The sequence below is a fragment of the Trachypithecus francoisi genome, unplaced genomic scaffold, assembly GCF_009764315.1.
Source record: "Trachypithecus francoisi isolate TF-2019V2 unplaced genomic scaffold, Tfra_2.0 Lachesis_group0, whole genome shotgun sequence".
Lineage (NCBI taxonomy): Eukaryota > Metazoa > Chordata > Mammalia > Primates > Cercopithecidae > Trachypithecus > Trachypithecus francoisi.
Window position 1 is genome coordinate 168,584,486 of NW_022681453.1, and position 25,721 is coordinate 168,610,206.

At 38.1% G+C, this 25,721-nt stretch overlaps 1 protein-coding gene across 3 annotated transcripts in view; it reads left to right on the forward strand.

Moving 5' to 3' along the window:
- KAT2B (lysine acetyltransferase 2B) overlaps positions 1-20,347 on the forward strand; it is a 118,644-nt gene extending 98,297 nt beyond the window's left edge. For 2 of the 3 annotated variants that reach the window (XM_033212776.1, XM_033212778.1), the window contains exons 12-18: positions 2,953-3,063; positions 6,332-6,475; positions 12,160-12,274; positions 13,859-13,895; positions 14,136-14,199; positions 14,296-14,380; positions 18,285-20,347. In XM_033212776.1, the coding sequence (XP_033068667.1) occupies positions 2,953-3,063; positions 6,332-6,475; positions 12,160-12,274; positions 13,859-13,895; positions 14,136-14,199; positions 14,296-14,380; positions 18,285-18,478 (750 nt within the window). In that variant the 3' untranslated portion in view covers positions 18,479-20,347. The remainder of the gene's footprint in view (positions 1-2,952; positions 3,064-6,331; positions 6,476-12,159; positions 12,275-13,858; positions 13,896-14,135; positions 14,200-14,295; positions 14,381-18,284) is intronic. The other variant, XM_033212777.1, reaches the window with a different exon arrangement.
- The last annotated feature ends 5,374 nt before the right edge of the window (positions 20,348-25,721 follow it).

The following is a 25,721-nucleotide window of genomic DNA, read 5'->3' on the forward strand; positions in this document are numbered from 1 at the left end:
TTTTGTAAAGGTTTATTATACCTTACATTTAGATTTCCAATCCATTTCCTTCTCTTGTTTCCAATTTGCAAAACTTTTTTAAGGCCTAGCTTAAACATTTTCTTTTCCTTCTATTCCCCCTCTCTTTACCACCTTGATTATGGTCTTTTGCACTATTGTTTTGTTTTGTTTGTTGTTGTTTTTTGAGATAGAGTCTCACTCTGTCGCCAGGCTGGTGTGCGTTGGCATGATCTTGGCTCAGATCTCGGCTCACTGCAACCTCTGACTCCCTGGTTCATGCCGTTCTCCTGTCTCAGCCTCCCGAGTAGCTGGGATTACAGGCACATGCCACCACGCCCAGCTAATTTTTGTATTTTTAGTAGATGGGGTTTCACCATGTTGGCCAGGATTGTCTTGATCTTGTGACCTCGTAATCCGCCCACCTCAGCCTCCCAAAGTGCTGGGATTATAGGCGTGAGCCACTACACCTGGCACACTATTGAAGATACAAATATATCACTCTGTACCAACACTGCATAACAGAAATGTAATGCAAGCCTCAAATGCAAGTCACATATGTAATTTCAAAATTTTGAGTAGCCATATTAAAAAAAGTAAAAAGAAACAGGTGAAATTAATTTTGACATTTTTTATTGTCTTGTCAACATGTAGTAAGTATAAAATGTTAGTAATGAGAATTTTTTTCCTAGTGTGTTTTTATACTTCAGGACATTTCAAACTGGACTAATCTCATATCAATTGCTCAATAGCCACATGAGGCTAGTGTCTACTCTGTTGAATAGTATGCCCCTTCTCTACACCTGTGTTTATATGTTTATCTTCCCCATTTTCCTATCATTTCCTCAAGGAGAGAAATAGTTCATTTGTCTTTTTATCCAAGTTTTATTCAAACTCTCTGTGTTCAGTATTGTGATATGTTTGGGAAAAGCTAAAAGCTAAAATGTCTTTGGGTGACATAAATGGAAGAATAATTTGCAGAAGAGGGAGATGATGATACTGTTCTGTTTACTGGACATACTGTCCCCTTATTATTATGCTTGGTCCTAGGATCCATGCTTTAGAAAGGCATTGTTATATTAGAAAAAGCTCTGAAAAAAGTGATTAGTGGCCGGACGCAGTGGCTTCCGGCACTTTGGGAGATGTAATCCCAGCACTTTGGGAGGCTGAGGTGGGCAGATCACGAGGTCAGGAGATCAAGACTATCCTGGCTAACACCGTCTCTACTAAAAATACAAAAAATTAGCCAGGTGTGGTGATGGGCACCTGTAGTCCCACATATTCAGGAGGCTGAGGCAGGAAAATGGCATGAACCTGAGAGGCGGAGCTTGCAGTGAGCCAAGATTGTGCCACTGCACTCCAGCCTGGGCGACAGAGCAAGACTCTGTCCAAAAAAAAAAAATGTGATTAGTTTGATGAGGTGTCATTCAGTCATGCCATATGAGGAATGACTATTACCTTGATGGTGCTTGGCTTGGGACTGGGGAAGTACGGATGGGCATGTGTGAGAGAGTATAATCTTCAAAGGCTTGAAGGGCTGTTAAAAGCAGGAATGAGTCTTTGTAACTGTAGGAGTAGAACTAAGGCCAGTAAGTAGAAATAACCATGACCAGATCTTGGGTGAATGTTAGGAAGGAATTTCCAACCATATAATGCCTGAAAATGAATTGGTCTATCTCACCACCAAGGAATTGCCCTACATTGGAGGTGTTCTAGCCGATTGCCTTTTCATGATAGATGGCAAAAGACCTCTAGCCTCATATGGGTTAGGGGGTTAGACAAAATGACTTCCAGAGATCCTTCTGTCCTTGAGAGGTACTGTGATTCCATGAGATCATACCTGGGAGCATACTTGAGTTACTTAGAAAAATGTGCCATCAAATTGTAGAAAATTTATGTGAAGATGTTTTTGTCTGGATGCTTGGATTTACTTTTTAAAAAAAATTTTTTTTTGAGACGGAGTCTCGCTCTGTTGCCCAGGCTGGAGTGCAGTGACCAAATCTCAGCTCACTGCAAGCTCCGCCTCCCGGGTTTACGCCATTCTCCTGCCTCAGCCTCCCAAGTAGCTGGGACTACAGGCACCCGCCACCTCGCCCAGCTAGTTTTTTGTATTTTTTTTAGTAGAGACGGGGTTTCACCATGTTAGCCAGGATGGTCTCGATCTCCTGACCTCGTGATCCACCCATCTCGGCCTCCCAAAGTGCTGGGATTGCAGGCTTGAGCCACCGCGCCCGGCCGGATTTACTTTTATCTCTCTTCATGAGGTTCTGAAACAATCACATTAGATTTATATGTTTTCTGTAAGCTTTTGTCACTAAAAAAGCTTCATATTATAAAAATATTTCAGTCACTGAGTTTATTCAACATTGTTCACTACCTTTAGTTATTCAGAGATTCTGGGCTTCTCAGACCTCACTTGGAAAGGTCTGATAAGACCAAATTTAAAATGCTATGTTTGTGATGATTCAGTTCTTTCGAAGGGTTGCCAATTTGTGGTTTACAGTAAACACTTGGGTTACTAAATATTCTAGTGAAGATTAGCACTTTTCATTTGCATCTTTTTTTTTTCTTCTGAGAATCTCAAATACCTTAAAGATAAGCAGAAATTAATCATCAGCATTCATTCTGAAAACTTTTATATTAATATTCAGCAAGTGATCTTTAAGATTGAGTTAGGAACTTGTGGCCCTGGTGTGTTATTTTCAAATAACTAGAAACTTGTATTTTTAAATGACGATTTTTATCTTTGAAGCAAGGGTTTTGATTTTTTTTTTTTTTAATAGCTTATTTTCAAAGTTAAGAAATGCAAGAAAGGGTGTCAATATATTTCCTTCAGGAAAGGTCCTGGTTGGTAAAATACGTAAAAGTACAAACTCCTAAATTCGCCATCATTTCCTGGTGGATTTATAAAAATTTTTCTCCAGAATCTAATGTATCATATTAACTTCCACACAGGGCTATGGAACACACCTGATGAATCATTTGAAAGAATATCACATAAAGCATGACATCCTGAACTTCCTCACATATGCAGATGAATATGCAATTGGATACTTTAAGAAACAGGTTGGTTTCTCACCGCACAACACTGTTTTGTCATGACTTTTCTTAATATGTTCTCAGGTAGCCTTCTTCCAAATAAGTTTCTCCCCCAGTGTTTTCCACTTACAAGAACAGACGTTTGTTTTATATCAAAATAAAACATATTTTATCAAAATATATTTTATCAAAAGTAAGCTTCAGCCTGGATTAGAGAGTCACTAGTACATAGTAAGTACTGAATAGCTGTTTGTTGAGAGAATGAAGGAACGTCATCTGTCAGTGAGGTATAATATTGCATCCTAACATTCTAAAATATGGTTTCTAATAAGAAATTCCCAGTCCTGGAATTTGGTGGGTAGCATTCTCCGTGAATGAGAAAAACAGATTCAGTTTCTGGAAGACCTCCATTTATGATAGCAGAGAGGAAATCCTGGAGTTTACAAAAAACTGCAAGCAGTACTGACTCTACAGCACAGAGTGGGCTAGGAGCTTGGCTGTCATCTTTGCAATTCCTTCCTTTCTCCCTTCCTCCCTTCCTTTCTTTGTTTTTGAGACAGGGTCTCACTTTGGTGCCTAGGCTGAGACTGTAGTGGTGCAATCTCAGCTCACCACAGCCTTGACCTCTTGGGCTCAGGTGATTCTCCCACCTCAGCCTCCCAAGTAGCTGTGACTACAGCCAGGTAATTTTTTGTATTTTTAGTAGAGACAGGGTTTTGCCATGTTACCCAGGCTGGTCTCGAGCTCCCGGACTCAAGCAATCCACCCACCTCGGCCTCCCTAAGTGCTGGGATTACAGGTGTGAGCAACTTCACCAGGACTCTGTCCTAACAGTTTCTTATCAGAAGTTTTCAGCTCAGGCTGGGTGCAGTGGCTCATGCCTGTAATCCTAGTACTGTGGGAGGCCAGGGCGGGAGGATTGCTGTGCTCAGGAGTTTGAAACAGCCTGGGCAAAATAGTGGGACCTTGTCTCTCTTTAAATAAGTCTTAAAACAAGTTTTCAGCTCAGCTTTTTGAGGACTATTCTTTGGCTGCATATTTTTTTAACAGTGATTTGTAATTCCTAAACATTCTCATTTACTTTTCTGACTATAAAAGTAATGTATAATCATTGTAGAAAATGTAATAAAGCAAAAGAAGGAAAGAAAAATGGCTTGTAATTGCATCACCCAAAGAAATTTTCTGTTAATGCTTTGATTTTTTTATTTTAAAATTTTTCCTTTGTTTTTCCCCTCAGCTCATACCTATGCTGCTAATGCTTTGACATAAACCTTTTTAATATTTTTTCTGTGTGTATATAAACATAAAAATTGGTTCATACCTATATATATAATAATATATATATATTTTTGATATTTTTGTGTATATAATAATTTTGATGGTTTCCTAGGATTTTGTTGTAGAAATAGAAAATAATTTCTTTAACCAATACATTTTTGGCTATTTAGGTGTTTCTTGTAGGTAACGTGCATAAGTATGGGTGTGTGTTTGTGTACGTGTTTTGCCCTCATTGATGGTAATTTGCTTAGAATAAATCTCTAGAAGTAGAGTTGCTTCCAGACATTTTTGTTATGTGTTGCCAAATACTTTAAAAGTTTCCATTTTTGTCAGCAGTGTATCGGGGGTCAGGAAAGGAGTTGGTAACTAAAAAAAAATTTAACACTTTTCCAGATAATAAATTGTGTATGTTTGAATTTATTTGATTATGTGAAGTTTGATTTATTTTTCCATGTTTATCAACTCTTTGTATTTGTTCCTTTTTTGGATTGCTAATTCATTTTCTTTTGTCCCTTTTTCTATAAAAATGTTTAGTTGCACATTGATTTATGAGAACTATTTATATATAACAATATTAAATTAATTGTTAATAACAATATTAACCTTGGATAATATTTGTTTCAACATTGCTCATGGCTTTTTCTTTAAATCTTCAGAATGTTAAAGATTTTATTACATAAAATGTATGAACTTGGTTTGGTTTGGATTTGTTTGTTTGTTTGCTGTCTGACAGGGTCTTACACTGTCACCCAGGCTGGAGTGCTGTGGCATGATCACAGCTCACTGCAGCCTCAACTTCCTGGGCTCAGACAATCCTCCTGCCTCAGCCACCTGAGTAGCTGTGACCTCAGATGCATGCCACCATGCCCAGCAATTTTTGTTTTAAATCATTTGTAGAGATGGCGAGGGGTTGGGAGGGAATCTTGCTATGTTGCCTGGGCTGGTCTTGAACTCTTGGACTCAAGTGATCCTCTTACCTCAGCCTCCCAAAGTGCTGAGATTACAGGCATGAGCCACTGCACCCAGTCAGACTTTTTTTTTTTTGATATGTTCTTATGTAATTAGAAAGCTTTTTGTGCTCTGAAGACAGATAAATAATCTCCTATTTGTTATCTTCTCATTGTTTGAGATGCATTTTAACTTTTATGGTAAAACTTACTAAGAAATTAATTGGATTGTTTCACTGAGGTCTTGAGCATCAGCTTTCCTTGGCTATAGCTGTAGTGCAAAGCATGAGATCTCAGCCATGGTTCTTAAATGACTTGTCTGTAGTCCTCTTTGAGGATGATGGCAATAATTACTTGGAAAATAAGTTTTTGTTGAAAGATGAGGCAGTGAACTGCTGGTGATGGTGCTGAAGTTCAAGTAATTTTCTGCAAATAACTGAAATAGATACTTAAGGAAAATTATGTTTATATTATAAATATTTATAATTTTGAATATATACTCTCAAGCAGTCTGTTATTATGGCTTAAAGTATGTAAATGAGTATATTCCAAAGCATTAATGTCACTGAAACAACCACACATTGTGACTATCTGGAATTTTTTTGCCTGCAAAGAAAGGATTTCATTTCCTTAGAAACATTAAGTTTCTAATAACTTTATTTTTTTGACTATCTTTTCTTTGATAATTTAGATCAATGTTATTGATTTGTTGAGAATCCTGGGGATCCCCTCACCACTTTGGGAGAAATTTGCAACAGTCATATTTAATTATGTAATTCAGTACAAAATTAAACCTAATTTGTACTTAATACCTGTTTCTGTTTTAACTTTTTAATATTTCTTTCTTTTTATTAGGGCCATTTAAAAAAATGTTGTCTTGCTTCCTGTTTACACAGATTTCTGGTGTTTTTGAACTTCATGGGTGGTTTTAAGCTAATCCTCTTCAGAATAGTACAATAAGAACTTCAAAGAAGCTTGTCTTGATTCCTCACATAGTGCCTGGAACATAGTTAGCACTCAGTAGATATTTGTGCATGGTGTTCATGTGAATGAATTTACTTTCTTTTCAGGGTTTCTCCAAAGAAATTAAAATACCTAAAACCAAATATGTTGGCTATATCAAGGATTATGAAGGAGCCACTTTAATGGGGTGTGAGCTGAATCCACGGATCCCATACACAGAATTTTCTGTCATCATTAAAAAGCAGAAGGAGGTAAGCAGGTGGTTGACTCACTCACCTTCTGTACAGGCCAGTCTTAGCTGAGGTGGGTTGCATTTCCTTGGGTGCTGTGTGTACATATTTACTGGATAGCAAACTCTCAGTTTTCTTGTTTTTAGTGGAGACAGCATTTCACTGTGTTGGCCAGGCTGGTCTCGAACTCCTGACCTCAAGTGATCCACCTGCCTCGGCCTCCCAAAGTGTTGGGATTACAGGTGTGAGCCATCACGCCTGGCCATAGATTTCTTCTTTAAAGGTATCCTTGATCTGTTTCCTTTCTCGGTTACCATTTCTACAAGAGTCATTACTTTTTAAATTTGTGTAAAATACAAAATGTGTAAAATATGGTGACATATTTTAACTTCACCTTCAAGCCATTTTACATTCTGGCCTCAATTATCGTTCCCACTCCTATCTCTTTACTTTCATCTCCAAATACTCCAAATACATCTATTTACTGATCTCCAAAGTGTCTTCGTCCATTAGCCACCCGCTTCACTCAGCACACGCATAAATCAAACCGTTTCAGCGTGTGTTCCAGTTACTCTTGTGAACTTCTCTAGCATCAGTTTGATCCACCTATTTGAATTTCAATTATTCATTGTACGTAGACATTTACCTTAGTGTATGTTAATCTCCGCTTTTACATTGCAAGTTCTGAAGGCTTATCTTTCTAGGTATTAAGTGATTTGTTATCTGGTATTGAGGTGACATTTTTTATGCATATGAATGAAAAGAGAAGCAGTAAAAGGGAAAGGTTGATAGAGTTGAATACATAATAATTTAAATTTTCTAAGACAGAAAAAAAAAAACCCATGATGAAAAGAAGAGAACGGGGGAGAGTACACAAAGGCCATTTACTGAAAGAAAGAACTTTGTGTGTTAAGCGCAGGATCACCTCCTGGCTGCCCCCAGTTGGGTGGAGTTTGCAGCTGTGTCATCCCACATCAATTCCACTTGATACTTCTGTTATTCATTTAGTGCCCTTTTCTCTAACAAATAGCTAAGGAGGACATCTGTCTTATCCATCTTTGTTTTCTGGTTTCTACTAACCTCCTTAATCCAAGTTCTTAGTTATTTGTCAGGCATTATCTACGTAACAGCCCTAAAGCTTTTTACACAGTGTCTGGTGCATAGTAGTTACTCATTAAGTATTTTTTTTTTACTTAAAGTGGCTCAGTCTTGTTCTTATGTTTCCTGGGGAAGTGAGCAAAGGCTTTTTTTTTTTTTTGGATTTGAAAATAAAAACAACTTTTGTTGCTTTTTGTTCAAAGATATCAGCCTAAGAGAGAATTCCAAGTAGGCACTTGGAAGAGTTAATAAAGCACAGCAGGCTCCTCTCTCTCCCTGTCTCTCTGAAGAGCTGGCTTTCCTCATTGTTCTCTCTGGGGCTTAATGAGCAGGTCTGGATTCAGCAGCACATCATTCGGCATTAGAAGTTGCTGGCCAGCTAAAGCCATCACCCTGCTGTCAGCTGCTCTTTCCTCATTCCTCCTCCCAGCAGCACTAATTCATCCCCACGGTGTTAGCTGAGAGCAGGATTCCCTTGGCAGAGCCTGCAAATTCACATTGTACATGATCTGTTGGCCCTTCAAACCTACAGGGGAACGCCAGAAGCGCAGAGCTATTTTAGATGGCTAACAAAGCAGTCTACTTTTTAGAAGCTTCTCCTCTCCTCCCCCTCCCTCTCTGCCTCCAGCCTTCGCTCACATATTCCGTTGAATGGGTGATGGAGGTTTGGAGCTCTTAATCTAGTTTTTTAAAAAGCTATCTGAAGTCACTTCAATAAAAATATATTTGGATTCATGTAGTATTTTTTTCCACAGAATTCAGTTGATTTTTTACAAGCGTTACTTATTCCAACTGTGAAAAACCCCTCAAGGAAGTTAGGGATTCATGGTGGCAGCAAAGAAACAGTGAATATTTTGAGGCACTTCCTAGCCCCTGAAAGTATACAGGAGCAGAATAAGTTGTAGTTGTCATTAATGGAGATAGAGAGAGAAAACTAGTGTAGTTGAACGAGTGGACCAAGAGTGGAGAGTTAAGTGCTACTTTGTGAGTGTTGACTCCAAGGGAAAGGTAGGATCTGTAGGGGCCTCATGTCACGTGACATGACTTTTTTGTGGGAGATTTGTTTTGAACTGGGCAGCCTGGTAATGAAATCTGCATTAGCAGAGACTCAGAGTCCAACGTGAACAGATTTGTGGGCACATGAACAGGTAGGACCTTTGTTATGTCGGTGATGAAGGCACTATTTGAGAAAGTGCAAATAGGCTATGAGCAAGCATAATTGGGTATATATGTGCCTATTCATGTGTGTGTGTGTGTACATGCATACATGTATGTGTGGATAGGCTAGGTGGTGGGTGGGGGGATAAATTCTTAAATCTTAATCTACATGTGACAGTACAAGGAATTGGGGTTGGAGAAGCCAAAGTAAGGATGGGGAAACTCAATGCAATTTTTTAATAAGGAGACATGCAAAGACTGGGTGATGTATTGGAGATGGGGAACTACTCCACTGAAATTTTCTGCTTCGGGAGACCCTAAAACTGACAGCGGTAGATCATAGGACTGAGCTATGGACTTCAGGAGAAGAAGATGAGGACATACTTTCATCTGGAAGGCATTGATTTTATGGTCATGGTAGGGAGTTGAAGTGAAGATATTTTCTAGGGAGGTGAAGATAATATACTAGAACACAATGAAAATACCTCTTTTCTGAGATGCAAGTCAAAACCACAATGTGACAACCATCTCACACCAGTCAGAATGGCCATTATTAAGAAGTTAAAAAAATGACAGATGTTGGCAAAGCTGTGGAGAAAACGGAATGCTTATACACTCTTGGTGGGAATGCAAATTAGTTCAGCTCCTGTGGAAAGCAGTTTGGCGATTTCCCAAAGAATTAAAAATAGAATTACCATTCCATGCAGCAATCCTATTACTGAGCATATACCAAAGGAAAATAAATTGTTTTTCCAAAAAGATACATGTGCTATTATGTTCATTGCAGCGCTATTCACAATAACAAAGACATGGAATCAATCCAGGTGCCCATCAAAGGTAGATTGGATAAAGAAAATGTAGTACATATACACCATGAAATATTATGCAGCCATAAAAAAGAACAAAATCATGTCCTTTGCAGCAGTGTGGGTTTAGCTGGGGCCATTATCCTAAGCAGATTAACACAGGAACAGAAAACAAAATGATGCATGTTTTCTGTTATAAGTGGGAACTGAACATTGGGTATAGATGCTCACAAAGATGGGAACAGTAGACACTGGGTTTTCCAAAAGAGGCAAGAGAGGGAGAGGAGTGAGGGTTAAAAAACTACCTGTCAGGTACTATGCTCACTACCTGGACAGTGGGATCATTAGAAGCCCAAAGCTCAGCATCACACAATATACCCATAATACCCCCTGTATCTAAAATGAAAACAAAAAATTAAAAAAGATCTCTTCTCCATAGTGATTACTGGAGGTACAGAGAACTTACGAAGCCTCCCAGTCCCATTAACAGTCACTTCTCAGGAGCCCACAATCTTTAAGGTGCTACATGAGGTGTGTGGAGGTCATTGCATTTGAGAGTCCCTTGGTGAAGAGAAGGAAAGTTTCCAAATTGAAACAGTCTTCAGCATATTCTCTGAAGGTGTCTATTTAGAAGATTGCCCTTGGGAATTTTTTTTTTTTTTTTGAGACGGAGTCTCACTCTTTCGCTCAGACTGGAGTGCGGTGGCACCATCTTGACTCACTGCAAGCTCCACCTCCCGGGTTCACGCCATTCTCCTGCCTCAGCCTCCCGAGTAGCTGGGACTACAGGCGCCCGCCACCACACCCGGCTAATTTTTTGTATTTTTAGTAGAGATGAGGTTTCACTGTGTTAGCCAGGATGGTCTCGATCTCCTGACCTCGTCATCTGCTGGCCTCGGCCTCCCAAAGTGCTGGGATTATAGGTGTGAGCCCCCGCGACCGGCCGGGATTCTTAGTTTTTTAAAAAAGAAGATTTGGACTTGCAAATAAATGGAAAGCACCCATCTAGATCAGCCCTGTCAAAAGTGGCAGTCACTAGCCACATGTGGCCACTGAGTACTTGATATGGTTAGTCAAAATTAAGGCATGCTATAAGTATAAAATCCTCTGATTTTCTTTTCTTTCTTTATTTCTTTTCTTTTTTCTTTTTTTTTTTTGAGAGGAAGTCTCACTCTGTCACCCAGGCTGGAGTGCAATGGCACAATCTTGGTTCACTGCATCCTCCACCTCCCAGGTTCAAGCGATTCTCCCGTCTCAGCCTCCTGTGTAACTGGGATTACAGGTGTGCACTACCATGCCCAGTTAATTTTTTGTATTTTTAGTAGAAATGGGGTTTCACCATGTTGGCCAGGCTGGTCTCAGCCTCCTCACCTCAAGTGATCCACCCACCTTGGCCTCCCAAAGTGCTGGGATTACAGGTGTGAGCCACCATGCCTGGCCAATCCTCTGGTTTTCAAGAGTTCATATGAATAAAGCAATGTAAAATATCTTACACTTTTTTCCAATTGTATGTTACAATATTTTAGATATAATGGGTTAAATGAAATACATTATTAAAATCAATTTCACTTGTTTCTTTTTGCCTTTTAAAAATGCAGCTATTGGAAAAATTTAAATTACATGAGTGGCTTGTATTATGTCTCTATTGGACAGCACTGATCTAGATTTACTAGGAATATACTTTTACTAGCTCATTTATTTTATGAAGTTATTTGTTTAACTGTTAGGATTACATATTCATGCTGCAGTATTTACCAGCTATATGTTTGAAATCAATCAGGAAGTAGATTTTTTTGTTTTCCTTTGTGAATGCAATTAGTGATTTCAATTGTTTTGTTTCATTTTTCCAAAATTTCGTTGTGATATGTTTAATTTCCGGATGGTGATTTTTTAGTTTTTTTTTTTTTTTTAAAGGGATAACCTCACTGTCTTGGAAGTAGTTACCTCAGCATATTAATAATTATTTTACACAACGAACAAAACATCTCTTAACATTTCTCAGTCAATGTGGTGGCTCATGTCATGGTTGTGTTGCTTTAATAGATGATACTTTAAATTGTATTATTGTTTTCTTTCTTCTCATGACAGCCTACTATTATAGAGCTGCTTTTTTGATGCAGCTAGAATAGGTTGGAGCTCCAGCCTTGAAAAGTTTAAATAGTAAAGCTTTAACTACTGTAGGCGTTGGGGACTTTCTGGGGCCCGTTTACCTGCCTCTCTAGTCTGAAGGGAACAGTTCCTAGTTATGGGATGTGAAGAGATTCTGTCACTTGTCTGAGTCGTGAATGCTCAGGGCTGCTTTCCTGTAATTCTGGCAGAGCCTCCTCAGAGAGGCAGGGCAAAATAATTGGCTGTTATGCTACAGATGACAAGTGGGCCCTAGGGGCTGTGTGTTTTCTCAATATTGGCTTTTCTGGATGGCAGGGACAAGTAACTCAAAGATGTTTTTGTGAATGTCACTAAATAGACATGGTATAATATAATCTGTTCATTTCTTACCTGTTATATAGCATTCACCCCTTTCTCCCATCTCATTTTATAAAAAAGACTGTTTTGTTAGGAAAACATTTCATTAGGTTGGCTGACTTGAACTGTATCCATAGACCTCTTTCCCTAAACACATTTCCTTCTTGTGCTTTACAGATAATTAAAAAGCTGATTGAAAGAAAACAGGCACAGATTCGAAAAGTTTACCCTGGACTTTCATGTTTTAAAGATGGAGTTCGACAGATTCCTATAGAAAGCATTCCTGGAATTAGTATGTATAGACCTTCTTTTAAAAGCGAAATTTTTTTTTTTTTTTTTGAGAGAGTCTTAAAAGTGAAATTTTTTAGTAATGCTGTGATTTGTGTTTGAAACAATTTCTAGAATGCAGTAACTTGGAAAGCTATATTGCCCTGCCTGTCTCTGTGTTATCTCTAGTCTTTTAAGAAAGGCGGCAAATGTCATCCTTTTATGTCTTCCCTACCACCCAATACAAACAAACCAAAGGGAGCTTCGATGCCCCCTTGTAATAGCTGTTAATATCCACCATTTATTAAGAGTCTGCTGTTTGTAGCACAGTGCGAATTATTACGCATATGCAACCTTGAAAGCAGGGAATCCTATTTTATAAATGGGGAAATCGAGTTCCAAAGCAGTTAGATCATTTACTGCTAAAGGGCACATAGCCAGTAACGGTCAGAATGAGAAGCAGCCCAGTTCTGATGTCCAAACAACTTACTGTTTGCACCGTGTCTCATTGCCACCAGGGTTGCAACCTCCAAGGTCAGTGCTTGACTAAACTAGTCTCCCCAAACTTCTAAAACATATTATTTGTTATGCGTGATGGAAATTGTATACCTTGTTTCATATTCCCTATTTTACAGTAGTTTTCCTAAGGGTTCTTGGCTGTATGTTAGAGTTGAGTTGTATTGGGTTAAACCATACCAAATAGTTGTTTTTATAGGTCAAAAGCTATTGAATATCATTTGGCAATTTTATTCAGTTCAAATCCAAGTTCTTTTTAATATATTTAAGCATTAATAAACAAAACAAAAACAAGCAAAAATTTTCCAGAAAAAAAAAATGTTATTTTGGCAAGATATATCACTTTATTACATCTGCCCTCTGGGAGATCTTACTTTTATGCTAAATCCAGAAATTCTACTTCCATGTAATATCTCTATTAATGACATAATAGCAACCAGATCATTGAATGCCTACTTGTGCCACACATTTATCTGTGCTTTTTTTTTTTTTTTTGTACATCAACTACTCTCAATAGGGATGAAACCACCTGATTTTTAGGGTTCTGTTTCATAGATCGATAAACTGAGAGACAACTTACTCTTATTTAGGGTGAGTTACGTTTTAAGGAAAGAACAGGAAATCACATCCAGATCTGTCAGACTCCAGGCTGTTTTCTATCTGCTACACTAAACTTTCTTGCATTACAAGCAGGGCCTTAGCCAAATAGAACAGAGACCAGGACAGAGTTTGTTCTGACCTAAAATAACAGCTTAACTCTTTTACAGGGTCATCAGCAAAACATTTGACTTTCAGTTTAAAAAATACACATGCCCACAGTACTGTACATATTTATTTTCTATGCTCTCCACTGAAAGGCTGGTGTTCCTGCTTTAAAAACAGTAACATCTGGGGCAGCGTTGTTAGTCTTGGAAATGTTTTATCTTGTTAGCGGTATAAGGAAGTAACTAATTGCCATTAATTTCAGTCTTTTCTCAGAAGTAGATTTTTATTGAGGCATGCCTGTAATTTATTGTTTTTGATAAGTATTAACTATGTTACTCTCTTGACCAAAAGCACTTCTCATTCAGTGTTTCATTTTGTTGATGTATAGGAGAGACAGGCTGGAAACCCAGTGGAAAAGAGAAAAGGTAAGTATGACAGGCAAAAGGATGTTAATGGAAGTGATTTTTTCCCCCCACCCAGCAACTTAAAGAAAATGGGCAAACTAATTGTAATCACTCACACAACAGTTGGTGGGTTTTGAGTTTCCTAAAACGTTCTGGAATGATTCCAATTTTAGGTTTTTGTAAGAATAAGCTGAATAGTAATCAGCTGGCAATAGGGTAAAAATCTAATCATTGCTCCTTGTTTCCCTTTTTCCTTTCAAGTAAAGAGCCCAGAGACCCTGACCAGCTTTACAGCACGCTCAAGAGCATCCTCCAGCAGGTGAAGGTGGGTGTCCTCTTTATTCACCTCATGCACATATTTTGAAATGATTTCCTACATGGAATTTCCATATTAGATACCTTACTTTTTTCTTTACCCAAGAGCCATCAAAGCGCTTGGCCCTTCATGGAACCTGTGAAGAGAACAGAAGCTCCGGGATATTATGAAGTTATAAGGTTCCCCATGGGTAATGCCATTAACATTTTCTAAGTATAGATTTAAAACTCTGGATGGCGGTGTGGGGGACAAATGGTTGCTGAGGTTGATTTGTACTCCTCTGTTTAGGGTAGGAAGTGTATGACGGGTGGTGGGATTCCATGCACCGTGGAGGGGCAGTGATGGCAGAGAAGTGGGTGGCTGTGTTCATTAGAGACATTCTGCAGCTGTCGTTTAGAGCCCACGTGAGCTTAATGACACTAGACACAGAAAATCCAGGGTAACTGCAGATAGCACTAGATATGAAAGCTGGTACTTTAGATATAACTTTGCTTATATTCTAACTGTTTGGTGCAAATAGAAAACATCAGCTTATCCTCTTGATATGCTTTGAGTCTGTCGTAAATAGGTATTCCTTTTAATAATTATTCAAGATAATAATGAAAGAAGTTAAACTACTTGACTGCTGTGCTTTCAGAGGGAGAAATTCTACTTACCACAATTCTGGATTTTCCATGCCCTTGATGGGTACTGTTAATGTCACTGTATATACTCTTTATTTTAAGCTTTGTCTCATATCCAAAATCAAACAAAAAAGGATGTCTTCAGAAATGTAGAATTGTGCAGTTTGGTGCTTTGCCCACACTATGCTAAAATGAATGATTAATTGAATCAATTGAGAACGCTCAAATTAAACTAATTTGGCATTGTGTGGGTGACAGACAGCTAGCTGAAATGTTTTGTTTTTATCAGCTATGTGGCCATATTTTTGGAGAGAGCCAGAGTCTTCTGTCTCTTTTCTACTTGTAATCTATTCCAGGTGCTAAAAATTGTGGAAGTCCAGCCTGGGTAAGGTAGTGAGACCCAGTCTCTACAAAAAGTAAAAAATTAGCCAGGTGCAGTGGCATACGCCTGAGGCCCCAGCTACTTGGGAGGCTGAGGTTGGAGGATCGCTTGAGCCCAGGAGTTTGAGGCTGCAGTGAGCTGTGATTGCACCACTGCACTTCAGCCTGGGCACTGGAGGGATACCCTGTCTCAAAAAACAAAACAAAACAACAACAACAACAAAATTATGGAAGTATTAAAAATGTGAAAAGGAAGAGTGAAAGGGATGCATTAGCTCCTTGATAACTGAGTTATTTATAGGTGTTTTCTATAGCATTTAAATGTTTCACATGAATATTTTATATATTTGTAGTAATGATTTCAGTAGCCTACACCCCTTAAAGTGGACACACATCTATATGCTTTTCTTTCCCTCTTCTCTCTGCCTTACCACTATTTATTTCAGTACAAGACAATAAAGGGTAGGGTTGAGTCAGTCTAGAATTCTGAATGGAAGGCTGATTTGGGAATCAGTATTGTCCACTATGTGCAAAATATGTTAAAACTCTGTGTCCATTTCTAACCATAAATTAACTGATTTTTGTATCCTCTTCTCTGGACTGTCTCAGCTTCTTTTGTGAAACCCTCATGGGAAGCTGTGTCAGTTTGGGGCCCTTTCAGCCCCTGTCCACATGCATTCTGAAGACGTGCAGTGATAGGTCTAGCAGATCCCATGGATCATAGCCTACTTACAGCCTGCTTTCTTAAAGTGGTTTGCTTGGTCCAGCCTGTGAAGGTTGTGAACTTCTCCAGTTGGATACCACCTGTGTGCATAGCTGAGTCTCACGAGGGGAAAACTGAGCTAATTGAGCAAGGCCAATGATGGGCTGAAATGTGTGCTGGACAAAGTTAATTAAAGCTATAAATGGTGTTCTTCAGTAGGGCAGTATTTTTTTTTTTTTCTTGATATTGTTTAGATGCTGAGTAAAATATTTAGTTTTGTCCCCAAGATTATCATGTATTTGAAGACAAGAATGACAAATCAATAATTTTACATTTTCCCATTGTTTCCTTATTTGATTTTTCTAATAACGTTACTTTTCTTTCCCCATATTCTAAAAATGGATGGGATTTTCTCTCATATGGATGGGATCTAACCTGCTTTCTCTCATATGGATGGGATCTAACCTGTTTTATTTAGGGAGTCACACACTGGACATCACCTGTATAGTCTGGCCCAAGCATGACTTCTTGGATGGCTAGCCATGGATGGCTAGGCAGGGTTTTCCTGCTTATCCAGAATTCCCAAATTAAGGGGAAGGGACATGAAAACAGAATAATTTAATGGTGTCTCTATATTTGGTACCACCAATATTTAGTCACCTTTTTTAACCCACCTCATTTTGTCAATTGAAAAAACTCTAAGAAGGCCAGAGGAAGAAAAATGCTATCTATAGCTATAGAATAGAAAGGAAGTATTCAGAATTGTTTATAGTTATTCAGAAAAGTCCAGACACCTCCATAATTCTTGTTTTGTTTCTGTTGCATTTTAGGCTCTCTCCATCTTTTCTTACCCACCTCCTAAAAGCAGTTCGAAAGCTTTTGGACAAACTTCTTTGTGTTGTGTCATCCTTTTGCTCCCCCTCCACCTTTTTTGGGGGTACATGTTTCTTCCTTTTAAAATGTTATAAATATTATATTGGGCAGCATATCTTAAGTGGTAGACATTTAGGTGGAAAAGTGAAAGGAATGTAAACATCTACTTTTACTTAGGGCCAATTTCATTGTTTTTTTCTTCCTTAAATGAGAGAACATTTTGATCTGTTTAGTCACACTTGGATGGGACATTTAGTGTGGATTTGATGAGTCTTTGTGTTTCTTAATGCTTTTAGATTTTTCTCTCTCTCCAAACTGTTTTAGTTAGAGAAGAAAGAAAAGTTGAAAGTTGAATTTATAGATGTGATGACATACACTCTAACCGAGATAGGCTTTAATCAAGAGATAGGCAGAAGCAGCTTTTTTCCATTTCTTCTTTGATGCTTTTGTGGTGGATTTAGGATATTGATGCAAATGAATTTCTTCCCATTTGGGGATATTGTACATCAATTTACTTACCTTATTAAATGATGATCCCAGTGTATTTGGTTATAACTTTCTTTCCCCCTGGAAATTTTGTAACATATTTAGAATTTGGGATATTGGTAGTCAAAAGTGTTTTTTTCCCCCCCATTTGACTTATTTTTCCACACATAGTTAATACAATTATAGCTTTTAACAATAAAGCCAGACTTCAAGACAACCATGGAACCATAAATAGACAAATGTTAGCATCTATTCTAATCTGCATATAATTCTTTAAATTAGTCCTGACAGTGAGGACTGAGGAAACCCCTCTTTAGTTTTATCAGTTTAGCTGGAGTACTGTTTTCACCTGTAAAATTCTGCAATTTAAAGCAAGCAGCTATATTGGGAAATTCTTTGCAATAGTCTCACAAGGCTCACTTGCTTTAGAAAATATATTATTAAATGAAGTTTGTTATTCTTATTTCAGAGATGGAGCTTGAAGCAAAATTCATTCGAATCATTTTACATGCAAGGTCACTGGTGTGTTCACAGATGTATTTATTATTAGTTTCTCTACTTTATCTATATGACACCAAAACAACTGTGAGTTTAGTGAAACAAACGCAGTCTGATAGTTTTAAGTAATTAAATGATTCAATACCAACGTTCCACCTGCTCTGCTCCACATAGAGAGAGCTTCTTCTGTATAATTCTGAATGAATAGCTAACAGTAGTCAGTTCATCATACTTATTGTTGCTAATCTACTTAGCTTCCTTGTGCTGAACAGGGGATTGAACCAGATGACTAATAATGGTCCCTTTAATGCTAAAATGGCTGTGATTTGACATTTTAAAAAACCCACAAGAGAATGAACATAAGATTTAAGAACTGTTTTCCTTGATCATAAGAATTTCTCTTAAATAAAAGCATTGGGATGATAAAAATGTAATCAAACCAACAACATAGATTTCTTTCCCAGTCCCAGTTTTATCAGCTGGTGTTTAAAATGAGTCAAAGATTGCTAATATTTTTTTTTCCTGTGCAGATCTGAAAACCATGAGTGAACGCCTCAAGAATAGGTACTACGTGTCTAAGAAATTATTCATGGCAGACTTACAGCGAGTCTTTACCAATTGCAAAGAGTACAACCCCCCTGAGAGTGAATACTACAAATGTGCCAATATCCTGGAGAAATTCTTCTTCAGTAAAATTAAGGAAGCGGGATTAATTGACAAGTGATTTTTTTCCCCTCTGCTTCTTAGAAACTCATCAAGCAGTGTGCCTAAAGCAAGGTGGTTTAGTTTTTTACAAAGAATTGGACATGATGTATTGAAGAGACTTGTAAATGTAATAATTAGCACTTTTGAAAAACAAAAAAAACCTTTTAGCTTTTCAGATATGTATTTAAATTGAAGTCATAGGACATTTTTATTTTATGGAATAGATTTTAATCTATTTACTACTATTAAGGTAAATTTTCTATGGCATGTCCATTAGCTGACTATTCCATGATAGATGATTAGGGGTTTCCTCAAAACCTGTGTGTGAGGAAATTGCACATAGTAGCAAAATTTGGGGAAATTCATAAAATTTTCAGACCGTGAATGTTTCCATTTTTTTCTAATGGAATGTGAGAGTTTATTTTTATTTTATTCTGAAGGACTTTAAGGAAGGGATACATGATTTTTAAAAAACCCTGTAAGAGGTGAAATATGTGATGTTTGAAGTCTCATTATAGACTTTTTATATATATTTTTTAAAACACTCGTCTAGATGAGGTGCTTTGAGCAGTTCTGAAAAATGCAGTTCCAGGAAAGCAACTGCTTTGATTCCTAAGGAAGAAATTCTAAATAATGCAAACTTTTTAAATAAGCATTTAGGTTTTTGATAATTCTGTCTACCTGCAACAAACTTGTTAGTACATAACCACTATTTTAATAATTATTTTCTCTACACAAATGTGTGATATCGTATTTGACTTTGCTTATGCAGGCCATAAGTTCCAAAAGATAATTTCCCTGGCCACAAAGGCATAAACTTGAAAACACATGAGATTGAATCAACATGCTTTAATAGGAAAAGATGTGTGGTCTATATATGTATCCATCTGGTGAATCCTTGTTCTAATAAATATTTTTTTCTTTTCTATGATACAGCCACACTGATAATATGTAAATGAACATTTTCCTTTTTATGTCTCCAGATTATGTTTATTGTCTGAGGTAAATTAAATTCCCACCAGGGTTTGCTGTCAGTATTTTAACACCCACATTAGTATATGGGTCCAGGGTCATAACCCCCTAAAATCCATCATGCAACATTATTAATCTATCTTGGGATTCCAGTTTAGTGCTTGGATTTATTTCCTGATTACACTACATAGAAAAGTGAGACATCTGCCATCCCAGCTCTGGGAAAACCAACTAATATACAACCATATAAATGAAGGCCATCTTGATGGTCTCAACACTAATTTTTTATGATGCAAATTTATAAACTGATTTTTGTAAAGGACAAACTTTTAAAAGTGTATTTAACTTGATGTTTTCTATCAGCATAAATAAAATGGTCATGAATAGTCATTAAAAACAGTTGCCAGTAATAATCTGCATGAAGGAAAAAGACCCCCGCAAATGGCTGAGTTGGAAGTATTGTTTTTGATATGTAACAGATATTCAGAATGCTTACACTGAAAATGCCTCAACTTTTTAAAGCATAAGAAACCACCATGAGTGGTGTCTAGATTTCTAATGAAGAATGATGATACAGTTTGGATTAAGTATCTTGGACTGGTTTTAAACAGTGCTTTGTACCGGATCTGCCGAAGCATCTGTCCAGCCTGGTATCCTGTGAAAGTTTGTTATTTTCTGAGTAGACATTCTTATAGAGTATTGTCTTTAAAATCAGATTGTCTCTTCTATATTGAAAGCATTTTTATGTTTTCTAATTTAAAAATTAATATTTTCTTATAGATATTGTGCAATAAAGCTGAAGTAGAATGTGTGGTTTTTGCAAATGCTTTAACAGCTGATAAAATTTTACATTTGTAAAATTAATATATTGTACTGGTACAAAATAGTTTTAAATTATATTTTAAAAAGCTTCCAATCTTGTGGTGTGTTTTATTCATTCAGTAGGCTGAGGTTAACAGAACAAATTATGATCTAGTTAATGACGATCAGTTGAATCCTTAAACCTTAGATCTTAAGCATTCTGTTGCATTTGGGGGAGGTTTCATAAAAATCCGTATCTCATCAGTAAGAGGTTTTCAGGAGAGATGCTTACTCTGTCTTTTGAGTTTTCCACTGCATCTTAACCACTCACCCACTAAACAATAACAAAAACGATCCATTGAAAGAAGAGTGTTGTCAGTTTAGAAATTAAAAGAATTTTGTTTTTATACTTTGCATCTGTGAAATATATGAATGAGACAGAAATACAGCCGATTTTTAAACATCTCCCATATGAGCTTTTAATGTTATTCAAAATGATGTCTGTAGGAAAGAATACTATATCCTTTTGGGGTTTGAGAGGACCCAACCAAGAGAACCCCTTTCTCTACTGAAATCTAAGCCAACTGAGAAGTTAAAAAAAAAAAAAAAAGGCATACAGTGGCCAAAATACTACCTTTAATACTAGTAAAATGGATATTGGAGAATGTGGCTTCTTTTTTACCTATGGACAATGGGCTTTCTAATGCTGAAACCCAGAATGTGATTGACCAGCTGCTCTGTACCACTGTTCTATATGCCAGAATGTTACTGACAAGCTGCTCTGTACCCCACTAATGGGGCAGGGACTTTCCCATTAAGCTCAGTGCAGCCCTAGAGCAGTGGTGCTCTCTGAAGGCAGGCCAGTCCTGAAGAGGCCCAGGTGAGAGCGGGCATATCATCCTATGTCCATAATAACCTATGGTAAGTATGTTACTACTTAACTCCTTAATTAGGCAAGTCCCTCCCAGGGGAAGAATGAATGAGGGGACAGAAGGAAGCCAGGAGATGATGTATGTCCTCCTTCAAGGAAGTAAACTTTTGTAATGGAGAATAAGTCTACTTCAATCAATAATTAAAAATTGGTCATATTTATTAGAAGCAAATGGTGAGAGGGAGACTTTGAGGTTTTCATTTTACCTAGATGAACAATTTATATTTCCAGAAACGAAGAAGTAGAAACAAGATCAGACTGAAGTACTATGGACCAGTTAATTATTTGTCACCCCGTTAAGCTGATATTCTTTAGACCAACCCTCAGTGTTTATTTAAAAGGATTTTAAGTGCTGCACAAGGAAGGGTAACTGGCGGCAGCTCTTGTCGTTACAGCTATTCTGCTCTATTCCTTAACTAGCATTCTCCTCTTAGCAAAGTAAAAATGCCAAAGAAAAGCCATCAGCTATTCTGGAATATCAAAGGTCAGAATGGTTTCAAGTTCTTACTTAAGAGGTAGTAATTAGGTTGACAGTTTTCTCATCTGTTGAAATATATGTTTAAAATTCGTGACCATTTTTTTTTTCTGGCAGAAAAAAGGTGTCTGTGTAGGGGGTAGTGGAGGGTGGGCAGGGAAGGTGGTGGCAGGGACTGAAATCAATGGCTGTGTTTGAGTCTTAAAGCTCCTGGTATTAAAGTTGTGTTTACTTTCTCCTTTGGGTGTATCAGTGCTATCAGTATAAGTGATGATAAAGATTGGCAGGATAAAAACAATGTTAACTAATGTCTCAGGTAAAGAGTTGAAATGAATTTAAAGAGAAAAAAAGAGCAAATGAAAGATTTACAGGTACACTTCGGAGGAAGAGCTTCAGCAAAGTGAAAAAAAGATGCTGTAAGGAAGTGAGAAAACCGTAAGCATTATGAAAGATCCTCTTTAATGTATTTATGTATATTTATGCTTGATTTATTTATGGGAACATCTTTCTTTCTTTTTTTTTTTTTTTGAGGTGGAGTCTCGTTCTGTCACCAGGGCTGGAGTGCAGTGGCCAGATCTCAGCTCACTGCAAGCTCCGCCTCCCGGGTTTACGCCATTCTCCTGCCTCAGCCTCCCGAGTAGCCGGGACTACAGGCGCCCGCCACCTCACCCGGCTAGTTTTTTTGTATTTTTAGTAGAGACGGGGTTTCACCGTGTTAGCCAGGATGGTCTCGATCTCCTGACCTCGTGATCCGCCCGCCTCGGCCTCCCAAAGTGCTGGGATTACAGGCTTGAGCCACCGCGCCCGGCCGGGAACATCTTTCTTATAGAAAAAGGAAGCTAACAATGACAAAGCTGGAGATTTTCTTTCGGTTTATTAAAAAGCAGTATTTCAACAAAGCAGAGAAAAATTAAAAGTCAAACTTCCTGCTCCCTCTTCTTCTTGGGAAGTCCGACACAACCTTCACAGGATCAGGAGTTGAAAAAGATGAGAAATGATATGTGTAATTTGTGTGTGTGTATTTATATACAGTCATGTACCACTTAACGATGGAGATAACTTCTGAGAGATGCAATGTTAGGTGATTTTGTTAGTGTGTGAGCATCCTAGAGTGTACTTACACAGTCCTAGATGGTATAGTCTACTACACACTGAAGCTCCATAGTATGGCCAGTGGCTCTTAGTCTAGAAAGTTGTATAGCATTTTACTGTAAATACTGTAGGCAACTGTAACACAAAGTTAAGTATTTTAAACATATCTAAGCATAGAAAAGGTGCAGTAAAAATATGGTATTATAATCTTATGGGACCACCATAGTATATGCAGGGTATTGTTGTCCAGACATCTTCGTTTGGCATGAGTCTGGGTGTATGCATGAAATTTTATGAGCTGAACCTCTCAGTTTATCTAGGTTTGAAGTTCTTTAAAAGAAATCCCAGAGAACTTGGAGGTTAAGGACCTTCTGAAAATAATGCACGTTTACATGTGTGCACTTTTCTGCATATCAGTTCACTTGGTCCTTGGACCCTCCCGAAGTTCATTGGTGAACCCCAGTTTAAGAATCTTTGCTCTCACTAGTCTGGGCAACATAGCGAGACCGTATCTCTACCAAAACAAACAAACAAACAAAAACAATTAGGCCAGGCATGGTGGCTCACACCTGTAATCCCAACAATTTGGAGGCTGAGGTGGGCGGATCACGAGGTCGGGAGATTGAGACTATCCTGGCTATCATGGTGAAAGCCCATCTCTACTAAAAATACAAAAAATTAGCCTGGTGTGGTGGCGGGCGCCTGTAGTTAGTCCCAACTACTCGGGAGGCTGAGGCAGGAGAATGGCGTGAACCCGGGAGGCAGAGCTTGCAGTGAGCCGAGATCGCGCCACTGCACTCCAGCCTTGGCAACAGAGCCAGCCTCCGTCTCAAAAAAAAAAAAAAAAAAAAAAAAAAAGCATCTTTGCTCCATCAACCTGCCATCTTCTAATGTTAACAGATGGACATCTAGTTTCTACTTAAAAACAACTGTGAACGGGAAATTTGCCTTTTTGTGCAATAGCACTCTTCAACAGTGGGACAGGCAAAGGTTTATAAGAAAGCCCATAGGTTGGGTTGAAGTCAGCTGTTTGTGATCAAGCTCTAGTTCGAGTTTCCCACAGAGTACTATTAGTGTGCCAGCACTGTTCCTATCCCTCAACACACCCAAGCATACTTGTACAGTTGTAGCTATGTGCACAACTCAAGATCCTGTCTATGTTTTAAAAACATTTTTAGGCTGAGCACAGTGGCTCACGCCTGTAATCCCAGTACTTTGGGATGCCGAGGCAGGTGGATCACCTGAGGTCAGGAGTTTGAGACCAGCCTGACCAACATGATGAAACCCCATCTCTATTGAATATACAAAATTAGTCAGGCGTGGTGGTGCATGCCTGTAATCCCAGCTACTCAGGAGGCTGAGGCAGGAGAATCACTTGAAACTGGGAGATGGAGGTTGCCGTGAGCCGAGATTGCATCATTGCACTCCAGCCTGGGCAACAAGAGCGAAACTCCATCTCAAAACAAACCAAAAACATTTTTTAAAATTTGAGGTATAGTTAACATACAATAAAATGCACTGGTCAGGCCAGGTGTGGTGGGTCATGCCTATAATCCTAGCACTTTGGGAGGCTGGGGCAGGAGGATCACTAGAGCCCAGGAGTTTGAGACCAGCCTGGCCAAACATGGTGAGACCCTGTCTCTATTAAAAAGCACAGGTCTTAGGTGTTAAGTTTGATGACTTTTGGCAATTATCTACACCAGTATAATCACAACCCTAAAGACAGGACATTCTTATCACCTAAGAAAAGTTCCCTCATGCCCCTTTCAGGTCAATTCTCCTTCTGTCTCCAGAAAACCACTTCTGATTTCTGTCACCATAGATTCGTTTTGTGTGTTACTTGATTTCATATAAATGGGGTCATAGTTTGTTCTGGGGTCTGGTTCATCCACATTGTAGTATGTATCAGAAGTTCATTCCTTTTTATTGCTGAAGAGTATACTCTTGTAATATTCCACAATTTATCTTCTCAAGTTTAGTGGACATTTGGGTAGTTTCCAGGTTTGGGTCTTACAATAATGCTGCCATAAACATTTTTGTGCAGGTCTTTTTGTAAACATATGCTTTCATTTCTCTTACGTGAATACCAAATAGTGAAACTGTTAGGTCACGAAGTAGATGAGGGCTTAATTTTATAGGAAGTTCCCCCTGCCCTTGTATTAACCTGTGAGGCATTTTTTTATTCCAGTTCCAATATTCACTGTTACCTATTCCTTCTACGTTTTACATTTATAAATTACAAATTTGTTTGTAAATTACATGTTTTCTCTTATTCATGTCATTGAAAAAAATATTGAACAGGATAAGGGAGAGGATGAAACTTTCCATTATGATGCTGGATACCAACTTTCAAGATGCCAAAGATCAAAATCACTCGAGTGTGACCATGCAGCTGTATGTGAACTCACCTAACAATCCCGATCCAGGCTACATTTCCCACCTTTTCTATAATACCCAGCTGGAATAAATTTTAATTACTCTCCGTTTTACTTATTACATGTATCTTCTTGCACAAATGCTACTTCCCAACACCCTTTATGATAGAACGCCATACTCATTATCTTGAGTCTATTCTCATTAGACACATGCTTTCCTGCTCAAAGCTGTAGTCAGGATGTATTTAATGTATGTGAAGATGATCTCAAGTGAATGTAAAACACTATATAAAATTTTAAGTTGACACTATAAATTTTAGAAAGGCTTTTTACCTAAACCAGTATTCAAGTATTGTTAATATGAGTATTATTTTATTTGTACTGGCACTAAGTGGGTTTGAACTAGCAGAATTTAGTGCAGATAGTCATCTGTGGATGCTGCGTAGATTCCTATAACCAAGTAATTTCCTCAGGAACCTGCACTTAGTAAGTGTTAAGCACTTTTCTAAGCATATTATATGTACTAACTCACTGAATCCTTAGAATTCAATGAAAATACTGAGATACAGAGAGGGAATTTTCCCAAAAAGGCAAATGCAGGGATTCTGGATCCAGA